The sequence below is a fragment of the Chrysemys picta genome, chromosome 10 (genome assembly GCF_011386835.1).
Source record: "Chrysemys picta bellii isolate R12L10 chromosome 10, ASM1138683v2, whole genome shotgun sequence".
Taxonomy (NCBI): Eukaryota; Metazoa; Chordata; order Testudines; family Emydidae; genus Chrysemys; species Chrysemys picta.
In genome coordinates, this window is record NC_088800.1 from 70,067,037 (window position 1) to 70,092,354 (window position 25,318).

A 25,318-nucleotide genomic window follows, 5' to 3' on the forward strand; every position below is an offset into this window, starting at 1 on the left:
CTGGTTTCCAGAACCCCCTCCCCCGCCCCCCGCAGCTCCCATTGGCCGGGAATGGGGAACCACGCCCAATGGGAGCTTCGGGGGAGGTACCTGGAGGAGCGGCAAGCAGCGCATGGAGCCCTGCATCCCCCCTCCCCCAGGGGCCACAGGGACATGGTTCCAGCTGCTTCGCGAAGCAGCGAGAGGCTGGGGCCAGGGCAGGCAGGCAGCCTGCCCTGGCCCCGGTGTGCACCGCTACCACCCCGGAGCCACTTTAGGTAAGCAGCTCCGGGCCAGAGCCCGAAGCCCTCCTGCACCCCGCCCCCCAACTCTCTGCCCTGAGCCCCCTGCCTGTACCCCAATCCCCTGCCGCATCCCACACCCCTTCTGCACCCCAACCCCCTGCTCTGAGCCTGCCCTGAGCCCTCTGCCACATCCCGCACTCCCTCCTGCACCCTGCACCCCAACTCCCTGCCCTGAGCCCCCTGCCACACCCTGCACCTCAACTCCCTGCCCTGAGCCCCCGCCACACCCCTCCTGCCCCCTCTGGGGGCAGGGAGGGGGTGGAGTTGGGGTGGGGACTTCAGAGAAGGGGTTGGAATGGGGGCAGGGAAGGGGTAGGAAGAGGTGGGGCAGGGGTGGGGCCTCATGGAAGGGGTGGGGCGGGGGCAGCGAGGAGGGGGTGTTAGTAAATGCGGCCCTCGGGCCAATGAACTAGTCCTCATGTGGTCCCTCCTGGTCATTTGAGTTTGAGACTCCTGCCCTAGTTTCTCTAGCTCTGTGCGTGTTTATATGTGCAAATGGGTAAATATCATTCTCAACCCTGGAGGACTAGTGCCCATTCATGACACAGGTTCTACATTCCATAGGCTTTTTCTTTTCTTTTCTTTTCTTTTCTTTTTTTTCCCCCTGGGGAGAAGGTGGGAGGATTCTGGAGTTAATCCATTTTAAACATCCTACTTTCCTTCCTTGTGCTCAAGACAATTGACTCACTGCTAAGTCCCACAGTAATGAGGGCATACTGTCTTTTCCACTACTATAGTATTTCTCTATACCAGCCACCAGGAGGTTGTCTGATTTCTACAGGAGGCGCCCTCATTCTGTGACCCTAGAAATTTGAAGCACTACATCTGTGATGCTCAGACACCTGCTGGTCCAATTTTAAAGTTCCTGTGGCTAGCCTCAAACCCAGCATTCCAGCACAATGTACTATCTACAGAGTCATTGCAACATGGCAGTTTCAGGTCAGTGCTTCACTTTAGTTCTTGTAGGAACCACTCTCTTTGTCTTTGTGAAATATCATAAATATATGAAAGAAAACTCAGAACCACTATTACAGAAACATTATCCGCAAACCCAACAATCTTCAGTGTGTGAAGAATATTAGCTTTGGCTTGGAGAATTCAGTTGCATCTCCTACATAGTGACTTTCAGGTGTCATGATTACTACTCACATCAACTAAGAACCATCAGGCAAATAGCTGAATGCTACCGTATGTTAAAAAGAGGAAGAATAGTGCCGCTATAAAAACAGAAAGCCCTGCAGTTCCACACCTCTTAGTAATAAGAAAAAATGTGATTAGCACAGGAATTAGTTTCTGCTTTGATTAAATCACTGAAAATAGATTACTTTTAAGAAAAACAATGTGGGAATCCACGGAACTAATGAACCATTTTTGTTTTAGGGGGCAAATCTTATATCCTCCCATCCCAACACATTCTCTCTCTCTCTTGTTTTGAATGTCTGGATCTGCCTCAACTCCAGAAGGAAGGAGCCACTCTGTGGCCAATAATGTTCTTCCTCTGAAATCAGGGTCTTCTTCCAGCAGCTTTCAGGGTAGCAGAACTTTGACATTGACCCTCTAAATGAAATGATAAAATATATACATTCTCTGTTGCCTTGTGTAGTAATTGACACCAGTCTAAAGTTGGGTCTAAATTACCATTCTGATCAAGTGTTGATTTTTTTATTCATTTTGCATTGGTATATGTGATGACAGTGTTCAGGGCAACAAATAATTTGTTCTAGGGTTTAAATATAGGAATAAAAGAAGTGCATTAATATATTTTTACTTTACTTCAATTAGAAAGTCTCTCAGATAAAGGCTCTGGAAAATGCTCTTCATTTACATTTTCACAGCGACAAAAAAAAAAAAAATACAAAAATTACATTCAAAGTAAATTATGGGCTGAGGACAGAAACTTCCAACAGACAAAGAAATTGTCAATTTCTGCAGGCATTATCTTTCATTTCAATGAAACAGTAACCACTGCGCGCTATGGATGGAGCAGCAGACAAAAATTTAGGGAGTTTTTCACAACCTTAAGGCCAGATTGTGATACTTTTACTCCCGTTTGATAGCACCTTACACCACAATTAATCCCATTACTCAGGGAATAAGATACAACTGCTTGTAAGGGTAACAGAATCTGGCTTTTAACGTTGGAGTTTGTATTTAGCTTGGCAGCTTACCATAGTCAGTGCTTGTAAATTTAATTCGGGGTAAATTACAAATTTGTGTCATGAAAATATGAACATTCCCAGTGAATGAACAAGCATAGGACTCCCCTGTGTGAGATTCAGTATAGTATTCAGATCTTGTAAAATGCCACCTTTTCATTGGCACTGCTCATGGAATGTAAGTGGTAGTGATGAAGCTATCCAAAAGGGCCTGATCTAAAGCCTGCTGAGATCAAGGGAGAGATGTTCATTGTCTTTATTGAATCAGGCCCCAAGAGAGTAACAAAAGGATTATCTAATTACTATGAGGAATAGACTCAAACCAGAAGCCCTGTGTTAAAAAGAGATCAAGAATCTTTAGAAATGTGTAAATCGCTTTTGATAAAATGTTCGTTTAGCCTCAATATCTCTGGTATATCAGAAGCAGGATAACTGTGATTGATGGACTGATTCTCGTACCTCTGCTCTCACTGAGTACAAACAGAGTGCAAATCATAAAGTCCAGACCAGCAGGATAGGTATAGATATCTTTCCATTTGCTGTATCGGAAAGAAGTCCCTGAGTCTAGACTATTTATCTAGAACTGCTTTCGTTATCAGTTGGTCATTGGAAGAACAGTTGGAACTGTTATATGCAAGCCTCTTTCGGTGGTGGGAGTTCTCTGAAGGTGTTACAACCTGAGTGAATTTACCTAATCACCCCTTACTGTTCTTAGTTTCTGGAGGCCCCTGGCCACACTCCCCCATGGAATTACATACAATTCCTGGCCCACAATGATACATAAAGAGATATAAAGGATAACAAGAGAACATTCTACAAATATATTAGAAGCAAGAGGAAGACTAAGGACAGGGTAAGGCCCATTACTCAATGGGGGGAAGGGGGAGGAACAATAACAGAAAATGTGGAAATGGCAGAAGAGCTAAATTACTTTATTGCTTCAGTTTTCACCAAAAAGTTTAGTAGCAATTGGACGTCTAACTTAATAAATGCCAGTGAAAATGAGGTAGGATCAGAGGCTAAAATAGGGAAAGAACAAGTACAATTTACTTAGACAAGATAAATGTTTTCAAGTTATCAGGCCCAGATGAAATACATGCTAGAATAGTCAAGGAGCTGAGGAGATATCTGAGCCATTATCGATTTTCTTCAAAAAGGCATAGAAGATGGCTAAGAATCCAGAGGACTGGAAAAGGGCAAATATAGTGTCAATCTATAAAAAGGGGAATAAGGACAACCCAGGGAATTACGGACCAGTTAGCTTAACTTCAGTACCTGGAAAAGTAAGGGAGCAAATAATTAAGCAATCAATTTGCAAACCAACCTAATAGCTTTCTTTGACAGGGTAACAAGCCTTGTGGATGGGGGAAAATGGTAGATGTGGTATATCTTGACATTAGTAAGGCTTTTGATACTGTCTCGCATGACCTTTATGTAAAACTAGGAAAATACAACCTAGATGGAGCTACTAAAAGGTGGGTGCATAACTGGTGGAAAACCGTTCCCAGAGAGTAATTATCGGTGGTTCACAGTCATGCTGGAAGGGCATATCAAGTGGGGTCCTGCAGGGATCAGTTCTGGGTCTGGTTCTGTTCAATATCTTCATCAATGATTTAGATAATAGTGTAGAGAGTACACTTATAAAGTTTGTGGACAATACCAAGCTGGGAGGGTTTGAAAGTGCCTTGGAAGATAGGTTTAAAATTCAAAATGATCTGGACAAACTGGAGGAATGGTCTGAAGTAAACAGAATGAAATTCAATAAGGACAAATGTAAAGTACTGCATTTAGGAAGGAACAATCGGTGGCATACACACAAAATGGGAAATGACTGTTTAGGAAGGAGTACTGCAGAAAGGGATCTGGGGGTCATAGTGGATCACAAGCTAAATATGAGTGAACAGTATAACACTGTTTCAGAAAAAGCAGACATCATTCTGGGATGTATTAGCAGGAATGTTGTAAGCAAGATACAAGAAGTAATTCTTCTGCTCTACTCCATGCTGATTAGGCCTCAACTGGAGTATTGTGTACAGTTCTGGGTGCCACATTTCTGGAAAGATGTGGACAAATTGGAGAAAGTCTAGAGGAGAGCAACAAAAATGATTAGAGGTCCAGAAAACTTGACCTATGAGGGAAGATTGAAAAAAGTGGATGTTTAATCTGTAGAAGAAAAGACTGAGAGGGGATCTGATAACAGTTTTCGAGTACATAAAAGGTTGTTATGAGGAGAAGAGAAAAACATTGTTCTCTTTAACCTGTGAGGATAGGACAAGAAGCAATGGGCTTAAATTGCAGCAAGGGAGGTTTAGATTGCACATTGGGAAAAACTTCCTAACTGTCTGGGTAGTTAAGCACTTGAATAAATTGCCTAGGGAGGTTGTGGAATTTCAATCATTGGAGGTTTTTAAGAGTAGGTTAGACAAACACCTGTCGGGTAGTCTAGCTAATACTCAGTCCTGCCTTGAGTGCAAGGGACTGGACTAGAAAACCTCTCGAGGCCCCTTCTAGTCTTACAATTCTATGATAAACTTAATACAGTAGGATCTCCCAAAGATATTGTAGGAAATTGCCACATCTGTCACAGGGATGACCTACGTAATTATAGGCTTGGCAGTCTGACCTCGATCCCAGGTGAATTAATGGAGATCCTGATATGGGATTCAATTAATAAAAAAAAATTAAAGTGAAGGGTAATATAATTAATACCAATCAGCATGTGTTTATGGAAAATAGATCCTGTCAAATTAACTTGATATTTTTAATGATATTACAAGTTTGGTTCAAAGAAGTAATAGTGTTGAAGTAACATTCTTAGAGTTCTGTAAGGCATTTGACTTGGTATCACGTGACATGTTGATTAAAAAAATAGAAAGATATAAATTTGACATGGCACACATTAAGTGGATTAAAAGCTATCTAACTGATAGGCCTCAAAATGTAACTGTAAATCTGGAACCATCATCGGATGTTTCTAGTGGGATCCCACAGAGATCAGTTTTAGGTCTACACTATTTAACATTTTTATTAGTGACCTGGAAGAAAACATACAGTCATCATTGATAACGTTTGCAGATTACACGAAGTTGAGAGAATTGTAAATAATGAAGAGGACCGGTCACTGATACAGAGTGATCTGGATCACTTGGTAAACTGGGCACAAGCAAAAATATGTGTCTTAATATGGCTAAATGTATATGTATACATCTAAGAACAAAGAATGTTACCATACTAGCATGATGGGAGACTCGACCCTGGGAAGCAGGGACTCTGAAAAAGATTTGGAGGTCATGGTGTATAATCAGCTGAATATGAGCTTCAATGTGATGCTATGGCCAAAAGAGCTAATGCAACCTTTGGACGCATAAACACGGAAATCTTAAGTAGGAGTAGAGAGGTTATCTTACCTCCATGTTTGGCACTTGTGTGACCTTTGCTGGAATACTGTGTCCATTCTGATGCCCACTATTCAAGATGTTGATACATTTGAGAGGGTTCAGAGAAGAGCCACAAGAAAATAATAAAAGATTAAAAAACATATCTTATAATGATAGGAACTTAACAAATAGAAGGTTAAAGGGTGACTTTAAGTCTACAAGTAGCTGGGAACAATCTAGCAGAGAAAGGTATAACATGACCCACTGGCTGGAAGTTGAAGGTAGCCTAATTGAGACTGGAAATAAGTCATACATTTTAATAGGGAGAGTGTTCCAATGGTTAATTAATGTGCCAAGGGTCGTGCTGGATTCTCCATCGCTGACAATTTTTAAAACAAGATGGGATGTTTTTCTAAGAAATCTATCTGCTCTAGGAATTATTTTGGTAATGTTCTATGACCTGTGTTATACAGGTCAGGTTAGATTTATCATAATGATCCCTTCTGGCCTTAGAATCCGTGAAATGAAAAGATCCTTGTTCCACATGTAGTCCCGTGAAATTAGTAGCACTACTCCCAGAGTAAGATGTGAGCAAGAATGGCAGAATCTGACTCTCAATGAAGAAAATGAAGTTTTGAGCCAAAAACAGAGGTGCCTGAAATAAAGGGATGGTTTTTGACTACAACATACTGTGTTGTCCTACACTGATTTTTCAAAAGTGTCCAGCATTGGAACTTCTGTTCCCATTGAACTTGATGGTAAAACTCTGGGTAATTTCAGTGGGAGCAGTTAGGCCAGTGCTGAGTGTATTTGAAAAGCCTGCCCTAAAAGCACAAAGGAACCACTCACAGAGCAAGGAACTGCTCATTGTGTGCAAAGGAGGCAAGTTATAGCCCTTAGATAGTTGCCTATAATAATTATTCTGGCTTACTTAGGGCTGGTCTACACTGGGGTGGGGGGTCGATGTAAGATACGCAACTTCAGCTACGGGAATAGCGTAGCTGAAGTCGACGTATCTTATTTCGACTTACCTTGGGTCCTCACGGCGCGGGATCGACGGCCGCGGCTCCCCCGTCGACTCCGCTACCGCCGCTTGCCCTGGTAGAGTTCCGGAGTCAACGGGAGCGCATTCAGGGATCGATATATCGCGTCTAGACGAGACGTGATATATCAATCCCCGATAGATCGATTACTACCCGCCAATTCGGTGGGTAGTCTGGATGAACCCTTAGTAACTACAGCTTCTTTCTTTTTCTATGTGATTGAGATGTAATTAGATCTATTTCAAGCACTTGAAGTGGGAAACTTCCTTCCACATCTTCTGCATCTTTGTATGGTAGTGGGGAGGAGCAGACTCCAATCAAGAAGAACTGCTGAATTTTTAACTATTTCTACAGCTTTTCTTCCTTCTTTCTACCCCTACTCCATACCACATTTCAGAGATTGCTAACTTTATTGGTTTTGACTATATCATATTTTCTTACATCTTCCCTAGCTGGCAAAAGTAAGTAAGCAAGGCCAGGGATTAAAGCTGTGAGAGAGGGGAGAAAAAACAGAATTTTTTTTATAAATGTGTTTTTAAAAAAAAACAGTTGTAAAAAGAATCCGCACTCAGAATTATAAAACCAAAAATCACAGATTTCCATGTATTAGAAAAAAGAGGGTTTTCACTCCAATGAATTTTTGAAAGTATTTTGTCATTTTGCCACAGAAAATATGTGCAAAGCAAACATGTAGAGCTTGAACAAGAAAAAACTGGAACATTTTTCCCCAAGAGATTTTTGTTTTAGTCATGGGTCAGCAATGAAAAAACTGTTTGTTTCTCTCTCGATGTTGGTAGGTAATATTCCTCCGTGCACAACAGCTGCTTTCTATTGGAGTAGATAGTGCCTGTAACATGTATGTATCAAAGGCATTTCTGTGCTTCTAATCACTATAATGTCTGTGCACCTTGTATACTTTAATGAGTCAAGCCTCAGAACTACCCCCTTTAAAGTAGGAAAGGGGTATTGACAGGCCAGAAAATAGACATAGAAAGGTTAATGCAAAAATTTTCAAACTTGATTTCTGAAATATAGACTCCGAAATCCATATTCAGGCCCCTAAATAAAAGTGGCTTCATATTCATAGGTGCTGAACATTCACAGTTCCTAGTAACTTCAACTGGAGCTGTGAGTGCTCAGCAACTCTAAAAACCAGACTGCTTTTATTTAGAGGCAGACTTTAGACACCCAACCTTCAAAACATTGCAATAAGTGACTTGCCCAAAGTCACAGAAGAAGTCTGTGGTAGAACCGAGACTAAAACCCAGATCCCCTAGCTCCCTGTCACGTATTGGCCACAAGACCATCTTCCCTCAATGTGCAAACATTACAGATCAGTCCAATCAGTGTGATATTCCTCTTTGTTAACAGTAATTTCCCCAGGACAATAAAGCAGATTATTAGCAGTGGGCAGGTGCTCACATATCCATCCTAACAAGGGTAGTATTCAGAAGACCTGTGGGACAGTCACTCCTTTAATCATTAGTGAAACCCTACACCAAGATGTCAGGAATGTAGTACTCCTGAATGTATTCTAAAAAGCCATTTGCTCTTATTGTTGTAATCCATGTTCTCTTTTCACCCTCCCACTCCTTTTGTTTTTCTTATGTCTGTTATGTGTTATGTTATATCACAGCTTTATTAAGTGTACGTCCAGTCTACCTGCCGTATCGGTGGGTAGCGATCGATTTATCGGGGATCGATATATCACGTCTTGTTAAGACGTGATATATCGATCCCCAAACGCGCTCCCCGTCGACTCCGGAACTCCACCGGAGTGAGCGGCGGTAGCGGAGTCGACGGGGGAGCCGCGGCCGTTGATCCCGCACCATGAGGACCCAAGGTAAATCGATCTAAGATACTTCGACTTCAGCTACGCTATTTACGTAGCTAAAGTTGCGTATCTTAGATCGATCCCCCCACAGTGTAGACCAGCCCTAAGATTGTAAGCTCTGTAACTCAGGGATAGGTTCTTCTGTATGTTCTGTAAAGTACACACTGAACTCTGGGGCAAGTAGTGATAGTGGTAACAAGGGATAATCATTCTTCTAGTGCTTCTGAAAAGGCCCTGGCATGACCAATAGCTTTATGCTTAATAATTCCAACCATTCCACCTCAACAGTTAGCTTAAAACTTCCAATTATCTTGAAACCAATTTGAAAATATCAGTTCAGGTGAGAGACAAGATGGGTGAGATAATCTCTCTTATTGGACTAACTTATGTTGGTGAGAGAGACAAACTTTCATTGCACAAAACTGTGTCGCTTGAAAGCTTGTCTTTCTCACCAACAGAAGTCGTGTACAATAAAAGATATTACCTCGCCCACCTTGTCTCTCTAATACCCTGGGACCAACACGGCTACAACAACACTGCATAGCTTCAATGACAGACAAGTGGGTACCATTTGAACAGAAGTGCCCTAAGGCATTGAATAATGCTTGATATTGGTTTGTCACAACCCTCCCCTCCACTAGTTTAGAGGTAATAGGTGTGAGGCTCTTACTAGTTTCTGGATACTGTTGGCCCTGACCCAGCTTGCATGCTTCCTTACTGTTATGAAAAGGATCGGTATGTAGACCACTGACACTTGGTTGAAGACATTATTCAGATTAAGGTCATGATTCCCAGTTCAACCAAAGAGGGCAAGATGCAAACCCAAGGAAGGTGACTTGCCTTTGTGCCCCTGATCCTGAGGCTGTGAAACTCTAATCTACATCTGCTATTAATCACTCCCAGGGGCTGTTACAGCGGCCAAACATCAGCCAGGCCTCACCCTTTGTTTTCTGGTTACTTCTCTTGCACCAGCAGTTGGTGAAGGGGGTAGCCAGGCCCCGCAATAGCAGCTCTAAGCCATTGAAGATACCTTCTACCCAGGGGGAAGCCTTTGGGGTCCAGTTATAAATGGGAGTTAGACCAGCTTTGTGCTGCCAGAGTGGTGCAATGTGTCCTAACCAGGTGTTAATTCTTTCTTAATACAAATTCGGCCAAGTGAAGCAGTCTGATATCATTTTCATCCATGTTTTCTGCCATTATGTCCAAAGCAGGCAATCTCATTCATGAGTTCTGAATCAGCAAGATACTTAAGCACATGTATAACTGTAACCATGTGTGTAGTCCCAGTGAAGTCAGTAGAAACTACACGTGTGCTGAAATACCTGAATGAAATATGGCCACATACCCTAGCCCCCACATCTTGTGAAATAACATTTGCCTTTGCCCCTTATCGAAATGTTCTGCAGTGCACTCTTGCTTCTGGTCAGGGTTACAGAACTAACTGAACCGTTGACCCCTCTCTGGTTTCACAGATCCAGGGATGAATTTGACAGACTAGGACTGCTCCTGCTCCTACTGATAGCTCTGGCAAAACTCACATTGTCTTCGCTGGGAGAAGAATTAGACTGAATAGTTTTAGCAACCATTGCCAAAGGCATTAGCAAGAGCTAATGCTAGAGGCATCGCATGGCGCTAGCGGCATTACGGCTAGAGAGCACTAGGCAATGCTGTAGTGATCATGGCCAGAGGCATTTGAAAATACACCACTAAAGGCAGGTTCCTCTGTGTGCTGCATAGGACTTTAGCTACTCTATTTAGCCACAATGCTTTTACAAATATAGGAACCTGCGAGATGCTGAGCACTTTCAGATCCCTTTTAAGGTGTGGAATGTAAGAATGAGGAGCTGGTGCTCAGCACGTTCAGACTCAGAGGAAGTGGCTCAGAGGAAAGGAAAGGAAAAGTTCTGTAATATTTGCTATACAGTGGCTAGGGCAAGCATAAGCTTCAATTGGTTGAGCACATAGATCTAAATGTCAAATATCTAGAATATTTTCCAAATGCAAGTGGGATGTCAAAACTTGAGAAGAGTGATATTTATTTTTAAAAAACCAACAAAACGGGTAGGTTAATTCTTACAAAATATTTGATCGGAAACAGAACCAAAATGCCACTAACTTATTTGAGAGACGGAGAAAATGTCAACAGATCTGAGGCTGTTCATTATCACGAGAGCTAAAAATTAGACAGGGAATTGCAGACAGTAACCTGAAAAGCAACAACAGCTGAAAACTTTGTGTGGCAGGCCTGGTTTCAGATACGTTTTGTAAAGCTCAATTGAAAAGTGAAACATAGATTGGTGGGCAGTTTATGTTAAGGAAACAATAGAGGAGTACTGCCCAGCATGGGCTGTTAATTTGTTTGATTTGATTTTATCCTCCAAGCACATTAAAGTCCAAGCACCTCTAAACTTTGTTATACTTTTGTACATCATCCTTGCATGCCAGTGTTTGCCTAGAAACTCACCCTAAGATGTCAGTCATTGGAACTATTTCATGTGGAAGCATTGCTAAGTAAATTCACTAAATGCCTATTCATCCCAGTAAGATGGAGAACCACTGAAGCAGCAAATGTGAAAATCTGCACAGCTTACTATACAGAAAGCGGTTTTCTGAGGCTGCCAAATTGAGACACAGAGTCTGACCCTGGGAGGCATTAAAACTCACATGAGTGAACATGGAAGGAGGGTCTCAGGCTCCTACAATCTAGCCATTTAGGTTCGTTGATAGACAGATACTCCAATTGGTCTAGACTCAATCAATAGTTAACTTGGTCTTTATTCATCCGTTCAGTAATGAACTGTTACCTATGATGTTGGGAGAGTTTGTAAATATAAGGTACTTAGATGTTTTACTAGTTCGATAAAGTCCCCAAGTTAATACTACTGACTGCATAATTTTAGAGCATTTTATATAGGGAACTTGTTTAACTTGGTTTGATATGGCTTATAAAAGTGAAATGTTTGCAAGATGCTGTACCAGCTACAACTGTTTTATCTCTGACTTGACTGGTATCAGTTGCATTATAGACCATTGCCAAAAAGGGTCTTGTATCTCTTATTTTTAATGTCCTGTTTATTGAATCTGAGTCAGTAGCTGACTCAGACTCATCTATTCATTAGAATTTTCTCAGTTTTCCTAAATATGTTGAAGTAGATAAATAAAGGAGGAAATGTGTTTGTACCTTTGTTGAAGTAATAGGGAACCACCAGAGCAGACTCAAATACATACATTCTTGTACATTTAGGCTCAAAATTTGAAAACTACTTAGGATTTGGATGCCAAATAACTGATAAAATAAACAGGAATTAGCCATTCAAATTCCTTTGTTCTCATTAATTTTATTGGGAATTTGGCATCCAAATTCTAGGTAATTTCAAATTGTCATCCTAAATATCCAAGAACTTATGTATTCCACTTTTACACGCCACATTAAGTCATGTTAAATAAGTTCCCTGTATAAAAAGCTTTAAAATTGGCATTGAAAATCTCAGTCTTAACCTTTTTATTTATGGGAGAATACTGCACAAATGCAGAATTAATATCCCCCACAGATATTACTTTTTACCCCCACAAAAATTGATCAATGAACCCCTTGCGGGCAGTGGCAGGGGGCAGAGGAGGTCCCGTCTGGTTCAGGTGTCAGGAGCAGCTGAGGGAGATGTAAATCACCACCTTGTGGATGAGGCTGGGCTCTCTTAGTCCCTCTCACTCATTATCACAGTGCGCCTGGAGCCGGGGAGGGCCAAGGCTGGGGACGCCGCTGCTGGTGGCTCCTACCATGTGCCGGGCTCCAGCTGCTAATCCCAACTGGAGTGGGGGGAGTTCCCCTGCCCCCACACAAAGCGACCAGGGCTGGGTCAGACCCACCCCCAGGAACCTCCTCCAGCTCCAGGAAGCTCTGCAACCCCCACATTTCCTGCCCCATCGCTCCCCGTCTGCAGTGAGAGGATCACCGCATGGGGAGCTGCCCCCTGGCTGTCCAACCTCCATGGATCTGGACCACCCCACACCCACAACTCCTCTGCTGAGCCCCACTCCCTGCTCAGCCCCCTGCACCTGGACCCCCACCCCACTGAGTCCCAACCAGCTGCACCCGGACACCCACCCTACCAAACCGCACTCCCACAGCACCCGGTCACCCCCGCTGCACCAAGACCCCCTTGCCAAGCCCATACCCCCACACTCAGACCATCCCTGCTGAGCTCCAACCACTTTCACCTGGATCCCCCACAGAGTCTCATTCTTCCTGCACCTGGAACCCCTCAACAAGCCCCTGTGCATCCAGATACCCCCCACACACACTCAGACCCCCCACTGAGCCATCCACACCCAGGATATTTGGCTCATATACTGAGCACATTTGAAATACAAATCACTGAGAGATAATAAGCATGCCTTTCTTTCTAGCCTTTCTAGTAGAACCGGTCTGTAAAGTTCAGCAAAACCAACAAAACGCTTTCAGCAACTTTGGCCTTTGTAGAGGAAAAGTCTGCATTAAAAATAGTGTTACAGTAATAGTATCTTAAAACTATGCCTTGAAGAGTCCAAAGGGTCTCAAAATAAAAAACAATAAACATAAATAACTATAGAAGACAGATTTCTGTACCTGATTTGCAAATTTTTTCTTGTTTCTTTCACAGGACAAATGATCAGCTAGTAGCATTCCTGTCCAGGTATCGCAATATGAACTTCTTGAAGTCGCATGGGAGGGACAATGCAAGGTAATGTGACTTCTCTTAAGTTTGTGTTGGACATGACAATAAAAGTTAGACAGCATGGTTACTCCCAGTATGTGTGGATGAAGGAGTCCTGAGTTCAGGAGACTGGCTCCATGAAAACTGATACTGTGTCTTGGGAATAGTTGTGTCTCACTCCTGAATGGCTGCTCCTGCATGTTATCTACAGAAGAGCATTGGTGTAGAGAAAGGCTTAGAATAGAATGCTGCTTACTCCACATTCCTAGGTAGAGGTGGGTTGCTGCATCAGAAGGTGTACTTACGGTGGGGAGCTGAGCACAAGAGGTTTTCTTTTGTTCTCAGTTGTTTCTCAAACAGTCTAAGCAGTTTTACATGTGCAAATGATCATTTTCTAACTCATTTCTGTGTGCAGCAAAAATTGTATGCGGTGTTGTTGTATCTTTGTCCCATGATATTAGAGAGACAGGGTGGGTGACATTAAGAGCTCCGTGGAAGCTCAAAAACATGTCTCTCTTACCAACAGCAGTTGGTCCAATAAAAGACCCTCATCCACCTTATTACTGTAGCAAAAATTGGTAGTTTCACCTCCTCTGCTCCAAGCAGGCATCGTGAATACCCTGTCATGTCATGGGGTTGGGGATAAACAGAGAAGGGAGAATTAGTCCTAAATATCTGTCTAGAATCGTCACAGCACCAAGCTGACATGTTTCTCTGAGAAGTGTCTGTAAAACCCTTCCAAAACCTGATTTTGAGTCCCCACACTACTATGCTGCAAACAGTGATGTCCTTCACGCAGCAGAAGTTCGCTATCCTCTGCTAGTCATAGCCATATTGGAAACAAACCTAACACCCTCACCAAAGAGGTTTCTACAACACAGCTATACAACATTTTTTCAAGTAGCGTAGAAGTCATACACCATGTTAAATTCCATGGCAGAGTGGTATTAGGTTCTATAATGGATTCTTTAATAGAGTTTTATACTGGATCAATCACAAGTTACTGGTCTTGATGCCAGAATTACTGAAAATCTCTGACGTGTGTTATGTAGAAGGTCAGACTAGATGGTCCTGGCCTTAAAATCTGTTAATCTATGGATTCCTTAATAGGGGTCTATCATGATGATGGAGCTCAAGACTAACAAAGAAAAATATACTTTTCCCTTTTTTTATGTTTACAAAATCAAGCCTTAATGTTAGAGTAGGACTTTAAGAAACAATAATAAAACTTTGTATTTATGAGATGCCTTTTCCTCAAAGGTCTTAAAATGCAGTGTAAAGATGGATATTATTATTCCCATGTCACAGATTATTGAATCCCTTATTTTTATAGTCACCTCCATCTGTATGTCATATCTTAATTTAGACCCCAATCTTGCAACCAGTTCCATTAGCACAGGCTCCAGAGACTGTGTGAAGACTCATTGACTTCAGTCCTATAGATTCAATTGCAGGTTTTGCAAGCTAAATCACCAGGTCCGGGTCATCCTCTGTGTCCTGTAAGGTGCCTGCCACATCTTTGGTTATGGTACAGAAAATAAATAATAAGAGAGCAAGCAATACATCCAGGGTCACAGAGCCAGCCAGTGGGCGAGTCAGGAATATAAACCAATCCCTTGACTGCCAACCTGCCTTTGCTGTAGACTTACAGCCTCCGTTTTGTCCTTATTTAGATGAATTCTTCACAACGTTATCATTCTAGTAGTGTTGTGGATGCAGGGCTTGTATTGCATTTGGTACCAAAATATATTTGAGAGGGAGTTATATAAAAACAAGTCAAAAATATAAATAGCTTTCAGAGCATATTCTCGGGTTTGGAAATACAGCTCTTCAGTGTGATTGACAGGCTTGGCTCTAGCTGGCAGTACAGTTAAATTGGAAAAGCAATGGAAAAGGTTAGGGAGATGCATTCCGTCGCTTTAGCTTTTCTGCTATTCTGGTGCACCTGATTATCCCCAAACATTGTAGCTAGCTAACTAAAATAACTAATGAATTATGACATTCATGCATAAAGCTGGGTTTAAGATGCCAACCTCAGCTGGGACTAGAACAATTTAGATCAATTAAATGCAGTAATTTGTTATTAATTTAATAATAAAATGTGCTAATGTGCCACTCGTCCTCTCAGAAGAATAATATCCCATTTATTAGTTCAGCTATTGCTTTTGAATGTGTAAATATGTAAATGCCTTTTATCTTAATGTGACCATACACATTTTATTTTTACTCCTGACATGGTCATATTAACGTTCCAGTTCATCGCTAGACATGGAAGGTCTTTGACTGCGCAATCTCACCTGCACAGAGGAAATAAGTATAGGCAATGCTTGAGTTCCTTTTGCCTTCTGATGGAACAGCTGAAAACAACATATTACAAGAGCAGGTGCAGCGTTGGCACCTGGACATTTGCATTATGAGCTTCAGGCAGACTCAGATGTAGCATCAAAACAAAGCATAATATCAGAAAATGAAAACTAGTTCCCCTCTCTATTGTGCTGGGCACTGGGCAGATGCACAGTGGGAGGAATCTTCCCCATCAGGCATTAGTGTGGAGGACTGGAAGACATTTGCAGCTGCAAAACACGGGCCCCTGTTTGGCTCTGTCCATACCATCCCCTGCATGCTGAGATCATGCATCCCCCAAACAGCCCTCATTCTGGCCCCACGCCATGGGTACCAGAATCCCACCAGTTCCATTACAGTGAAGCCTCTATGGATGTGGGAAGGATTTGCCCCTATGGTATGTGAATTATGACAGTCTTTGGGCCTGATTCTTTGTTGCCTTGTACCTTGTGTTGTCATTGTAGCCCATATGGGGGGTGATCTGACCATGAGGTTAGCGGGATTCAAAAAGAGGATTAGGCCTTACATGAATAACAAGGATAGGCAGAGTTATAATAGTAGATATTTAAAACAATAAAGAAGAGCTAGAAACCTTCCAGCTTCAGGGTGTAAGTCAAACTCATAACTATTGGGGGTTGGAGGAAACTTCTCTTGGTGACCTTATCCCATAACTGACTACTGCAGGGTTTTTTCCTCTGAAGCAACTGGTGCTAGTCATTGTACGAGCTAGGATACTGGGCTGAATGGACCACTGGTCTGATCTACAGTGGGAATTCTTGTGCTCCTCGGTGTTTTCATCAAAATGTGAAGAATCATTAATACAAGAGTGCAGTATTTAAAACACAATTAGAGCAAATTCTAATCCCTAAGGCTACCTCTTTGAATTCATGGGTGAATAACAGCTTCTAAACAATAAGCTTTTCAACTGCCTAAATCTGCTTTGTAAACAGCTGCCTATACTCTGAATTTAAAGTCACCATAGTCTGGTTTGTACAATGGAGAGCGAGGGAGAGAGAGATTAAAAAATACATCTTAAAACTGAAACCTCTCAATTACAACATAGTTTGTATTCAAGCCATGTAGACAATCAGTACATGTTTTACTGCTAAATATGGATAGAAACTAGGCTTCCTTTTATAGAATGAAGTTTTCTTTTAGTTATGCCAAAGTCATTAAAAAGTACATCACTCTGATTTTCCTTTAGTGGCTTCAGAAAAGAAATGGAGGTGGAAATGTCTCCTTAACTCAGCAGGAGAAGCATTATTTTCTTAGAGAACTGGATGTATGAAATGAAATTACATACATTGGCTAGAGTTGTTACATCGCAGTTAGTGAGCAACACTTACATTTTCTTCTCTTTTCAGCATCTTAGACTATTAAAAGCAGAAGAATAACTCCGTAGTTTTATAAGCTATTACAACTTGGATCACCCAGAAGATTTTTTTTTGACAGGAGCGGCACCTGGCTGGTGTATTATAAAATACAAAGAGAGTCAAATGTGACATCTTCACTGACAGTCAGGAAAAGACATTTTTTTAGAAACCCTGCCACAATAGTCATTTGGGGAACAGTGTAAACATGCTGTGATTGTTGGCTGTTGTTAAATCTTAAGGGAATTGGAAGCTTACAGGCAGAATGGAAACAGTTCAGAAAAGTTCCATTCATTTTTTTTCTGTATTGTTTTATAATTTTCTTTTTGTTTTGGATGTTTCCCCTCCCTCTTGTGTCACATAATAGTCTTGAGTTCTAGAAAACAGATAGACATCCCCTCTTGAGCCATTTAGTAGGCATGTCCTTAGGATTTTCAGCATCCAGCAGTAGGAGCCAATCTTATTCTCACTGGCAACATTAGCACACTGTGATTCGGGATTGGTTCCCAAAATCCTCCAAATCTTTACATCAGATGTTTAGTGAGGTAGGTGCCATTTTCCAATATGGCACATACTACTCTGGATACTGTATACTGTGTTAGGTAAATGGACAATATTACCTTTGTTATCTATTTCTAAGCAGCTAACCCGAATACTGGAGAATAGAACATCCAGTAATTGCTGCTGTATTACTGTTCTTATGAATCATCCATGTAATACCCGGCACTACTAAGTACTGTACATAAAGTGCAATTTACTGTGCCTGATGCCAAAATATTTTTAACCACTTAGCTGCCGGAAGCCGTTACATTCTTAATAGTTCTGAGGTACCAGAATATTTGTTCAATGGCTTACTTAGCTGAAATTTCACACCGCACACATTTCAGTTAATTTAGTACTGTATCATCCTGAAATAACTTGACTAGAAAGGTCTATTCATTGCCAGTTGGAAACATAGTCCAATATTTGCGGACACAGTATATCAACTGAAATAGTAACACTCTTCTTATTATGCAAAGCATGTGCATTTAAAATTTGTATACCTTACAGCTGACTTTCAGATACCCATACTCCCCATTGCTTCATAATCAGTTCTAGAGGTGACATAAAAACTGCTTGTCCTTGACAATTTTCCTTCTCATAGCTTTTTCATTTTACTCTGTTTAGAAGATGGTGATCAGAAGAGCCCAGTACAAAGGAAAACAAAATAGGCTGAAAGTTTGGGAAAAAATAAAGTAAGATCAGCTCAGATGTCCTCATAGGAAAATAGCCTGGGATTGTTTTTAGTAAAGTGCTGAATGAATTTGGCTTGCGAGTGCAAAAACAGTATCAGTCACCACCCCAGACAGGTGACGTGATTTGAAGTCTTCCTAGAAAATATATTATTGTGCACAGAGAAGAAGGGAAAAGAAGAATTACTGGTGGTGAGAAAGCAAAAAGATTACATGGAATCTTTTGTGCCCGCTACTTAACAACTAGCTGCTGATTTCAATTTTTAATTGTATAAACAAATAATACTTTGTGTTTCCATAGTATCTTTTCACTCAGCAACCTGAAAGCACTGTATAAAATAACTGAGTCCAGCAACACCCCTTCAAGGAAGGCAAATATCACTATCCCCATTTTACCCACCGGTAAACCAAGAGCTTTGTGCATGGTGAGCTTGTATGTGGCAAGCCAGAGCGTGAATCTACATCAAAGAGCCTAGTAGAACTTCTAGTGCACTGTACCCATAAGCGCCGACTCCGTGGGTGCTCTGGGGCTGGAGCACCCATGGAAAAAAACCAGTGGGTGCTCTGCACCACCGGCAGCTCCACAGATTAGTGCCTTTTCCCACCTCAGTGCCTTCCGTCCGCCAGCGGCCCCACCTATCAGCTCCTCCCCCTCCCTCCCAGTGCCTCCCACTCGCTGGGAACAGCTGATTCACGGCATGCGGGAGGAGTAGGGGCAGGAAGAGGTGGGGCAGGGGTGGGGGTTTGGAGGAAGGGGTGGAGTGGGGGTGGGGCCTTGGGTGGAATGGGGGTTGAGCACCCCCCGGCAACTAGGTAAGTCAGTGCCTATGACTATAGCAGAGTCCACACAGCAAGTTAGTTTGTGGTGAGTTGATGCTATGGATTCAGACCCTGGCTTGCTGTGCACTGAATCACCGTGTAGATGAGCCCTTCGTCACAGAAAGGTTAATAGCCTGATTTTGGAGCTTTGGGTGCTCAACATCTCTGAAAATCAGTGTAGAAGTGACTTGCCCAGAGTCTCACATTGAGTCATTTGGAGAGCTGTGAATGTCACCCAAATGCCCTCACTCCCTTTCCCCTGCTCCAATCGTTTGCTGTGCAGATGCCAAGATGATGAGCACAGTATAAATATCTAGATAAACATTAACACTAGTCTGGCATTGGGTGAATGTGTGAATACTATCTACACAACACGTTTTTCTTCAAACTCTCCGTCAACGCGCCCACCAGTTGTGCTCCATCAGTGGCAGCCTTCGTGGGAGCTAGTGTAGACTGGGCTGTCTGTGTTGCATAGCTAGATGCCACGGTGCTTAAAACTGCCCTATCGGTAATCTAATGCTCCCGACTTGGCTACTGCTCTTGGAGTTGCACTGCTGAGAAATGTTACAGGGTGGGGGAGAACGCTAATATAGAGACGGCCATGGAGTGGCGATTAGATACTTAACAAACATTCGTATTTGATGTTATTTGACCTGTCTCTGCGATAAAGTCACACTGCACTACATACACTTCATTAATAGTTGATTTTGTCTTAGCAGTGTTGTTTATTATTGGGGACAGAATGCTAAACATTTGCATTGTGTGCTCTTTAAGATTTTTATTCCTTTAACCTCTGCTGTTGTGTTTTTGAAAACATCTCATTAGTGAAGAATGTTGGAGAAAAGGCACAAGACAAGAAAGACTTGGAATGTTCCTCTAAGGCCGCGTATACAGAAGGGAATTTTAAGAATCAATGCTACTACTAGTCCAGCTGCATCAGTGTAAGCTCTGGTAGAAGCCATCGTACAAAAAAAGCTCTGGCAGTTTCCAGGGTTTAAAAACATGCCTCTGAGGATTCTTTTCTTTGTGCGAGGGAAGACTCTGTTCCCTGACCTGCAACCCTAAAATGTTGTGGAGCTGTGAGAACTTCCAAGAACTTCTTTCCTTTGAAAGTTTAATTGCAAGAAAATGAAAAATAAGATCTTTCAAAAATAGTGCAAGCTAAATCTTTGGGAAAGGTGGAGAAAGAGGAGACTTTAGAAGACTTTCTCCAAGCCAGAACTTAGGGATGGGATGTGGGAACAGAATTAGATGAATATATTGGGCAAGTTCTAAGTGTATAAAAGAAGCAGGAAAAAGAAAGTAAGACTTTTACTGTACAGTTGGACAAATTCAAATATAACCGCACAGATCTCTTATAAGGAATGGACTAAAGGTGTGTCTTGGTGAACCTTCGATAACATTCCAGGATATTCTAAGCTCTGTGGATATTTTATTGCAGTAAAGATGTCATTAATTGAGATGGGTCATGTGGATCATATTATTTTGATATGGGGATCTGGGGCAAAATCAGTACTTGGTCCTGCTAGTGAAGGCAGGGGGCTGGACTCGATGACCTTTCAAGTTCAGTTCTAGGAGATGGGATATCTCCATTAATTTTCACAAGTAGGGAATATGTTTGGTACTTTAAAGAAACAAAATCAAAAACTGTGCATTACCTTACAGTTTTTTCCTTTAATTAATGAAAATGAGCTAAACCTTAGGTGTCCTGACTTTTGTAGCATTGGACCAAATGTCTGCCCAAAACCCGTTTGCTCAGTAAACATGGAACCATTTAAACCATGGCAAACAGGTGGTTAGGAAAGACTCCCAAAAATCTGTTAGTTTTCTTTTCTTTTAATTATCAGTGCCAACCTGTTTAACTTGAGGAATGATTTATACTTGGATGCCATGTGTTATTATGATGGATGTCAGGACATAATTAATATTTAATCTCTAATCATTAAAGCAGATTTCATTTTCTCTCGTGTTGTTTTAAACTTACATATTTATCATTGTTTGATTTTTTCCTTTACTTAATCCAATTATAACAGCTGTGTCAAAATGATAATTGACATCACAGTTGGTATTACCCTCTTTGGCAAGTTTGAGTAGAATGTTTTCAGGAGACTATCTTTGCTTTTTTGTTTTGTTTTGCTTCTATTTTTTCTTCCAACTTGTATTTAAAGTCTCATCAAAATTAGCAGGCAAAGCAACATTAGGTTTTTCTAAATGTCTGTTAATTGCAGAAATAATTAATATCTGTCAGTGCACCCCCACCCAAAAAAGGTGTCAAGGAGACATATTGACATTTTGAAAGAACTTTCTCACTGGAGAAACTTTCAACTGTATCTAATTTAAAACATAAATCCATGAGCCTTTCATGTATTTTCCATAAATATTTTTATGTTTCTTAATTCCCTAACTCTGCCCTGACAGCATCAAGCACTATGTCTTGTTCCCTTACTTCGCTAAGATTCTATTTTTCTGAACTATCACCCAATCATTTTCCTCTTATACAAATCCCCATTTCTAATTTCTTCCTTTGAGAAATCAGTGCTGTAGTATAATAACATTGGGTGGTGTGCAGGGCCAGATTTCCAATTAGGCACAGTAAGTAGGGGGCACTGGGCAGTGGGGGGTTGGTGGGAGGTCTGTGTGTGTTGGGCACTGGGCAATGGGAGGGTCTAGATGGGGCACTGGGCAGTTGTAGTGATGTGCGAAGGGGTGCCTAAAAGTAAAAGTAGCAGGGTCCCCCTGCTGCCCGCAGCGGTTCGGAGCTCCAAGCACCGCCGGGTGGCGAGGGCCCCACCGTGTCTGAGCAGCGGGTGACCCCCACTGTGCCTGAGCAGTGGGGAGGACCCCATAGCTCCGAGCTACTGTGGGCGGGAGGTGACTCACAGCTCTGAGCCGCCGCTGGCGACGGGGGGATGGGGGGGAGCCTGCAGTTCTCAGCTGTCGCGGGCAAAGAGGGGAGCTCAGAGGCGGGTCCACCACATCTGCCCAGCCACCGGGGTGCCTAGGGACGCGAAAGGTGTAAATCCAGCCCTGGTGCTGTGAGTGCGTGGCAGGAAGGAGAGGTAATAAGATGATCTCACTTAATAGTGTTCTTTTAACCCAATTACATATCTCTCATGATATTTGTTGTTAGCACAGTCCTTGGAGTCAAGCAATTATGTGAGAATTTCAGCTTTCATTTAAAAGAAGAAGTTTCTAGCCCTTGTGGTTGCTGAGAAAAGCTTGACGTGTGACTCAACTCCACCTTACGCCTCAGAAACCAGAAGACAAATTAAAAGAACCCAACATTTGTTCGTTTTTTTAAGTCTTGGGATTGGCTGGAAAATTTCATGATTTTTTGCAGCCTGACCAATAACGTTTGAACATTTCGTGCTGGAATGCTATTGGTAGAATTTCCTTTTAACCAGATAAGTGTCTTTTCCCATGTCATTTTCTCTTCCTCCTTTACTCTACTATGAAGTCTTAAGTACTGGATTTGTGGCATCGCATAAACATTTTTAGCAGTGTATGCTGTGCTGTCTAAGGCTACCTCTACACTACGAGGTAGGGGTATGAGTCCCCTGCTTGTATACACTTACTTGCGCTTTCTCATCAAGCTAGCATGAGTATAAATAGCACTATAGCCATGGTAGCATTGGTAGTGGCCGTGGAGGCACAGCTTAGCTATGTTGAGTGCGAATCCACCTTAAACTTGCTAGTATGTACTCGGCCGTCTCAGCCATGCCTTCACTGCCGCTACTCGTACTACTAAGCAAGGGAATCACACCTATAGTTCATAACTCAAGTCTTTATAACCAGGGATAAACCCAAACCACCCTGCTTAGATCTGAACTTCTCAACTTCCTCATGTTTATACCTGGGGGTTTGGTTCAAGACCATATCTATTTCTAACTGTTCATGAGTCACACAGAAAGAGAAATGAGGCTGTTGAGGAATAAGCACAACGCCATACATAAATCCTTCCAACCACAACAAGTGGGTTACTGAAAGTGACTGGCCAGGTAAATGGTTTTTTGTTTTTGGATCAGTTGGGCCAAATCCTGCCCAGATTCATATCCATGTAAATCCTGATGACTTCAGTGGGATTGCAGGGTGTATGAATCAGGACAAGATTTGGGTCTTTATTTTTTATTCTTCAAGGGTGAAATATATGGCAAATGAACAAAGCCAGAGTAAAGGCGCTCTGGTCCTTGTGAAACCATTGCAAGGCTGAAGAATACAACACTCAGTCACAGTTGTCCATTAGTAGGAATAAGGGAAATGGTGGACAGTTCTGGTCAGCAGAGTATGCCCATATTCCACACCCCTTTGCAGGAAGCTGTGGGGTGTTGCATAGGGGTTAAAGTGCCCATTTGGCAGATTCTCTGTTTGTTTGGGCCCCTGTGTAATTGATACACAGATTTTAAAGTGCTTTTTTCACTCTTGTATATGTCCCAGGAATTGGATCTCAAACCACATGTTTCTCATGCATAAAACACTGATTGCCCACATACATGAAATATTCTTCTGGGAAAAAATTCCCTGCACATGACAAATCAATAGGAATTGCGGCAACAGGTATTTATTGCTACATCCCTAGATATCAGGCTCCTTTTGTGTATGCATGATCAGTATTCTTAAAATCTAAGGGTGAAATCCTGGACCCACTGAAAACAATGTCAAAGCTCCAGTTGACTTCAGCGAAGCCAGGACTTCATCCTAAAAGTTATTCATGGCATGGACTATGTAGATGGGGTCTAGCACATTGAGAAAGCTACTGGAAAACAAACAATAAATAGTAATAATAATTTAAAAAAGAGATTTTTTTCCTGTGTTCATATTTGACTTCCAAGCATTATCACGATTCTACCAGAAATAGTTTTTGTTTGTTTGCTTACTTTTAGGTTTGACTTTGCATATGAAATATCCCCAATCTCACTATAGAATATTCATGGGAGGAATAAATTCTATACCAGCCATATAATTTTGTTTGATGTTTGTGCCATTGTCATTAAAGCACAAGGGATTGAGATGGCTAGGATTGTATTGTGTTCGTAATATCTCCTTGAGAGCACAGGAATTAAAGCAAGATAAGAAATAATTTCATTTTGCCTTTGCCCCTGTTGTCAGGATGCTGCTGTTTTAACACACTGTAAAATGGGTTACATTTTGATCTTTTTCCCATCTTTTTTTATCTGTACTGAGAGTTTTTTCATGTTCTTTTGAAACAGCAGGGAATGCTGAATTCTGTACTTTTTTCACACCCAATTGCCTATCATACCAGGAGGAACTCTGCCTAATCTTGACAGACTAAGTAGGTGCTATTTTTTTTTTTACACTGTTCCCCTCTCTACCTTGTACTCCATTTATCGTGGGGGGGAAAGGCTAAGTCTAAAGGCTTTCAGTATGACAAAAAGGGGTCTTGGGGAGTGTATTGCAAAATTGTGTATACGAAAGCAGGTGTGATTTATCTGTTCCTCTGGGTGCTCCATCATAGGATGTGCGCGCACCTGTGCACTCTTGACTGGAGACTGTACAACAGAGTCCACGGGCTTGGGCCTGGGCCTGGGCCTGGGCGTGCGCAGAGCAGCTCCTCATGCTCCTGTACAAGAAGAAGGAGAAGTTACTTACCTGTACAGTAACTTGAGTTCTTCCAGTTGTTTTGCCCCTATGAGTGCTCCACCTCCCTCCTTCCTACCCATCTGCTGCAGTCTCCGGTTTTGCAATTGATCGGGAACTGAGTGGCGGCAGGTCCATGCCTCCCTATGTGCCCTGAGAGCCTGGAGAGCTGCTCTGGGCAGGCATGGGCCCTCAGACACTGCTTTACAGTCTCCGTTTGAGAGCGCACAGGCATGCACATGTCCTGTGTGGAGCACCCATAGAGACAAAACATCTCAAAGAACCCAAGTTACTGTACAGGGAAATAACGCCTCCTTTTATTTGACATCATTTGGCACAAAGAGGAGACTAAAATTGAATGAATTATTGGCAATTTCAAATTTTCAAAACACATATAATCTGTGTTAGAGCTGCACTGTTTGTAGGAAACAATGGATGAAATCGTAGCCCCATTGAAGACAATGGGAATGTTGCCATTGACTTCAAGAGAGCCACTGTATTCAGTGAGTGTAGCCTCTCTGTCTGCACATATTTAGATTTTAAAACATTTGCGTATTGTACTAGATTATTC

The 25,318-nt window shown here is 42.0% G+C and overlaps 1 protein-coding gene across 1 annotated transcript in view; it reads left to right on the top strand.

Moving 5' to 3' along the window:
* Nucleotides 1-25,318, top strand: part of XYLT1 (xylosyltransferase 1) — a 315,876-nt gene that overhangs the window by 246,883 nt on the left and 43,675 nt on the right. The window contains exon 6 of the mRNA XM_008173025.4: nt 13,335-13,415. Coding sequence (XP_008171247.2) covers nt 13,335-13,415 — 81 coding nt within the window. The remainder of the gene's footprint in view (nt 1-13,334; nt 13,416-25,318) is intronic.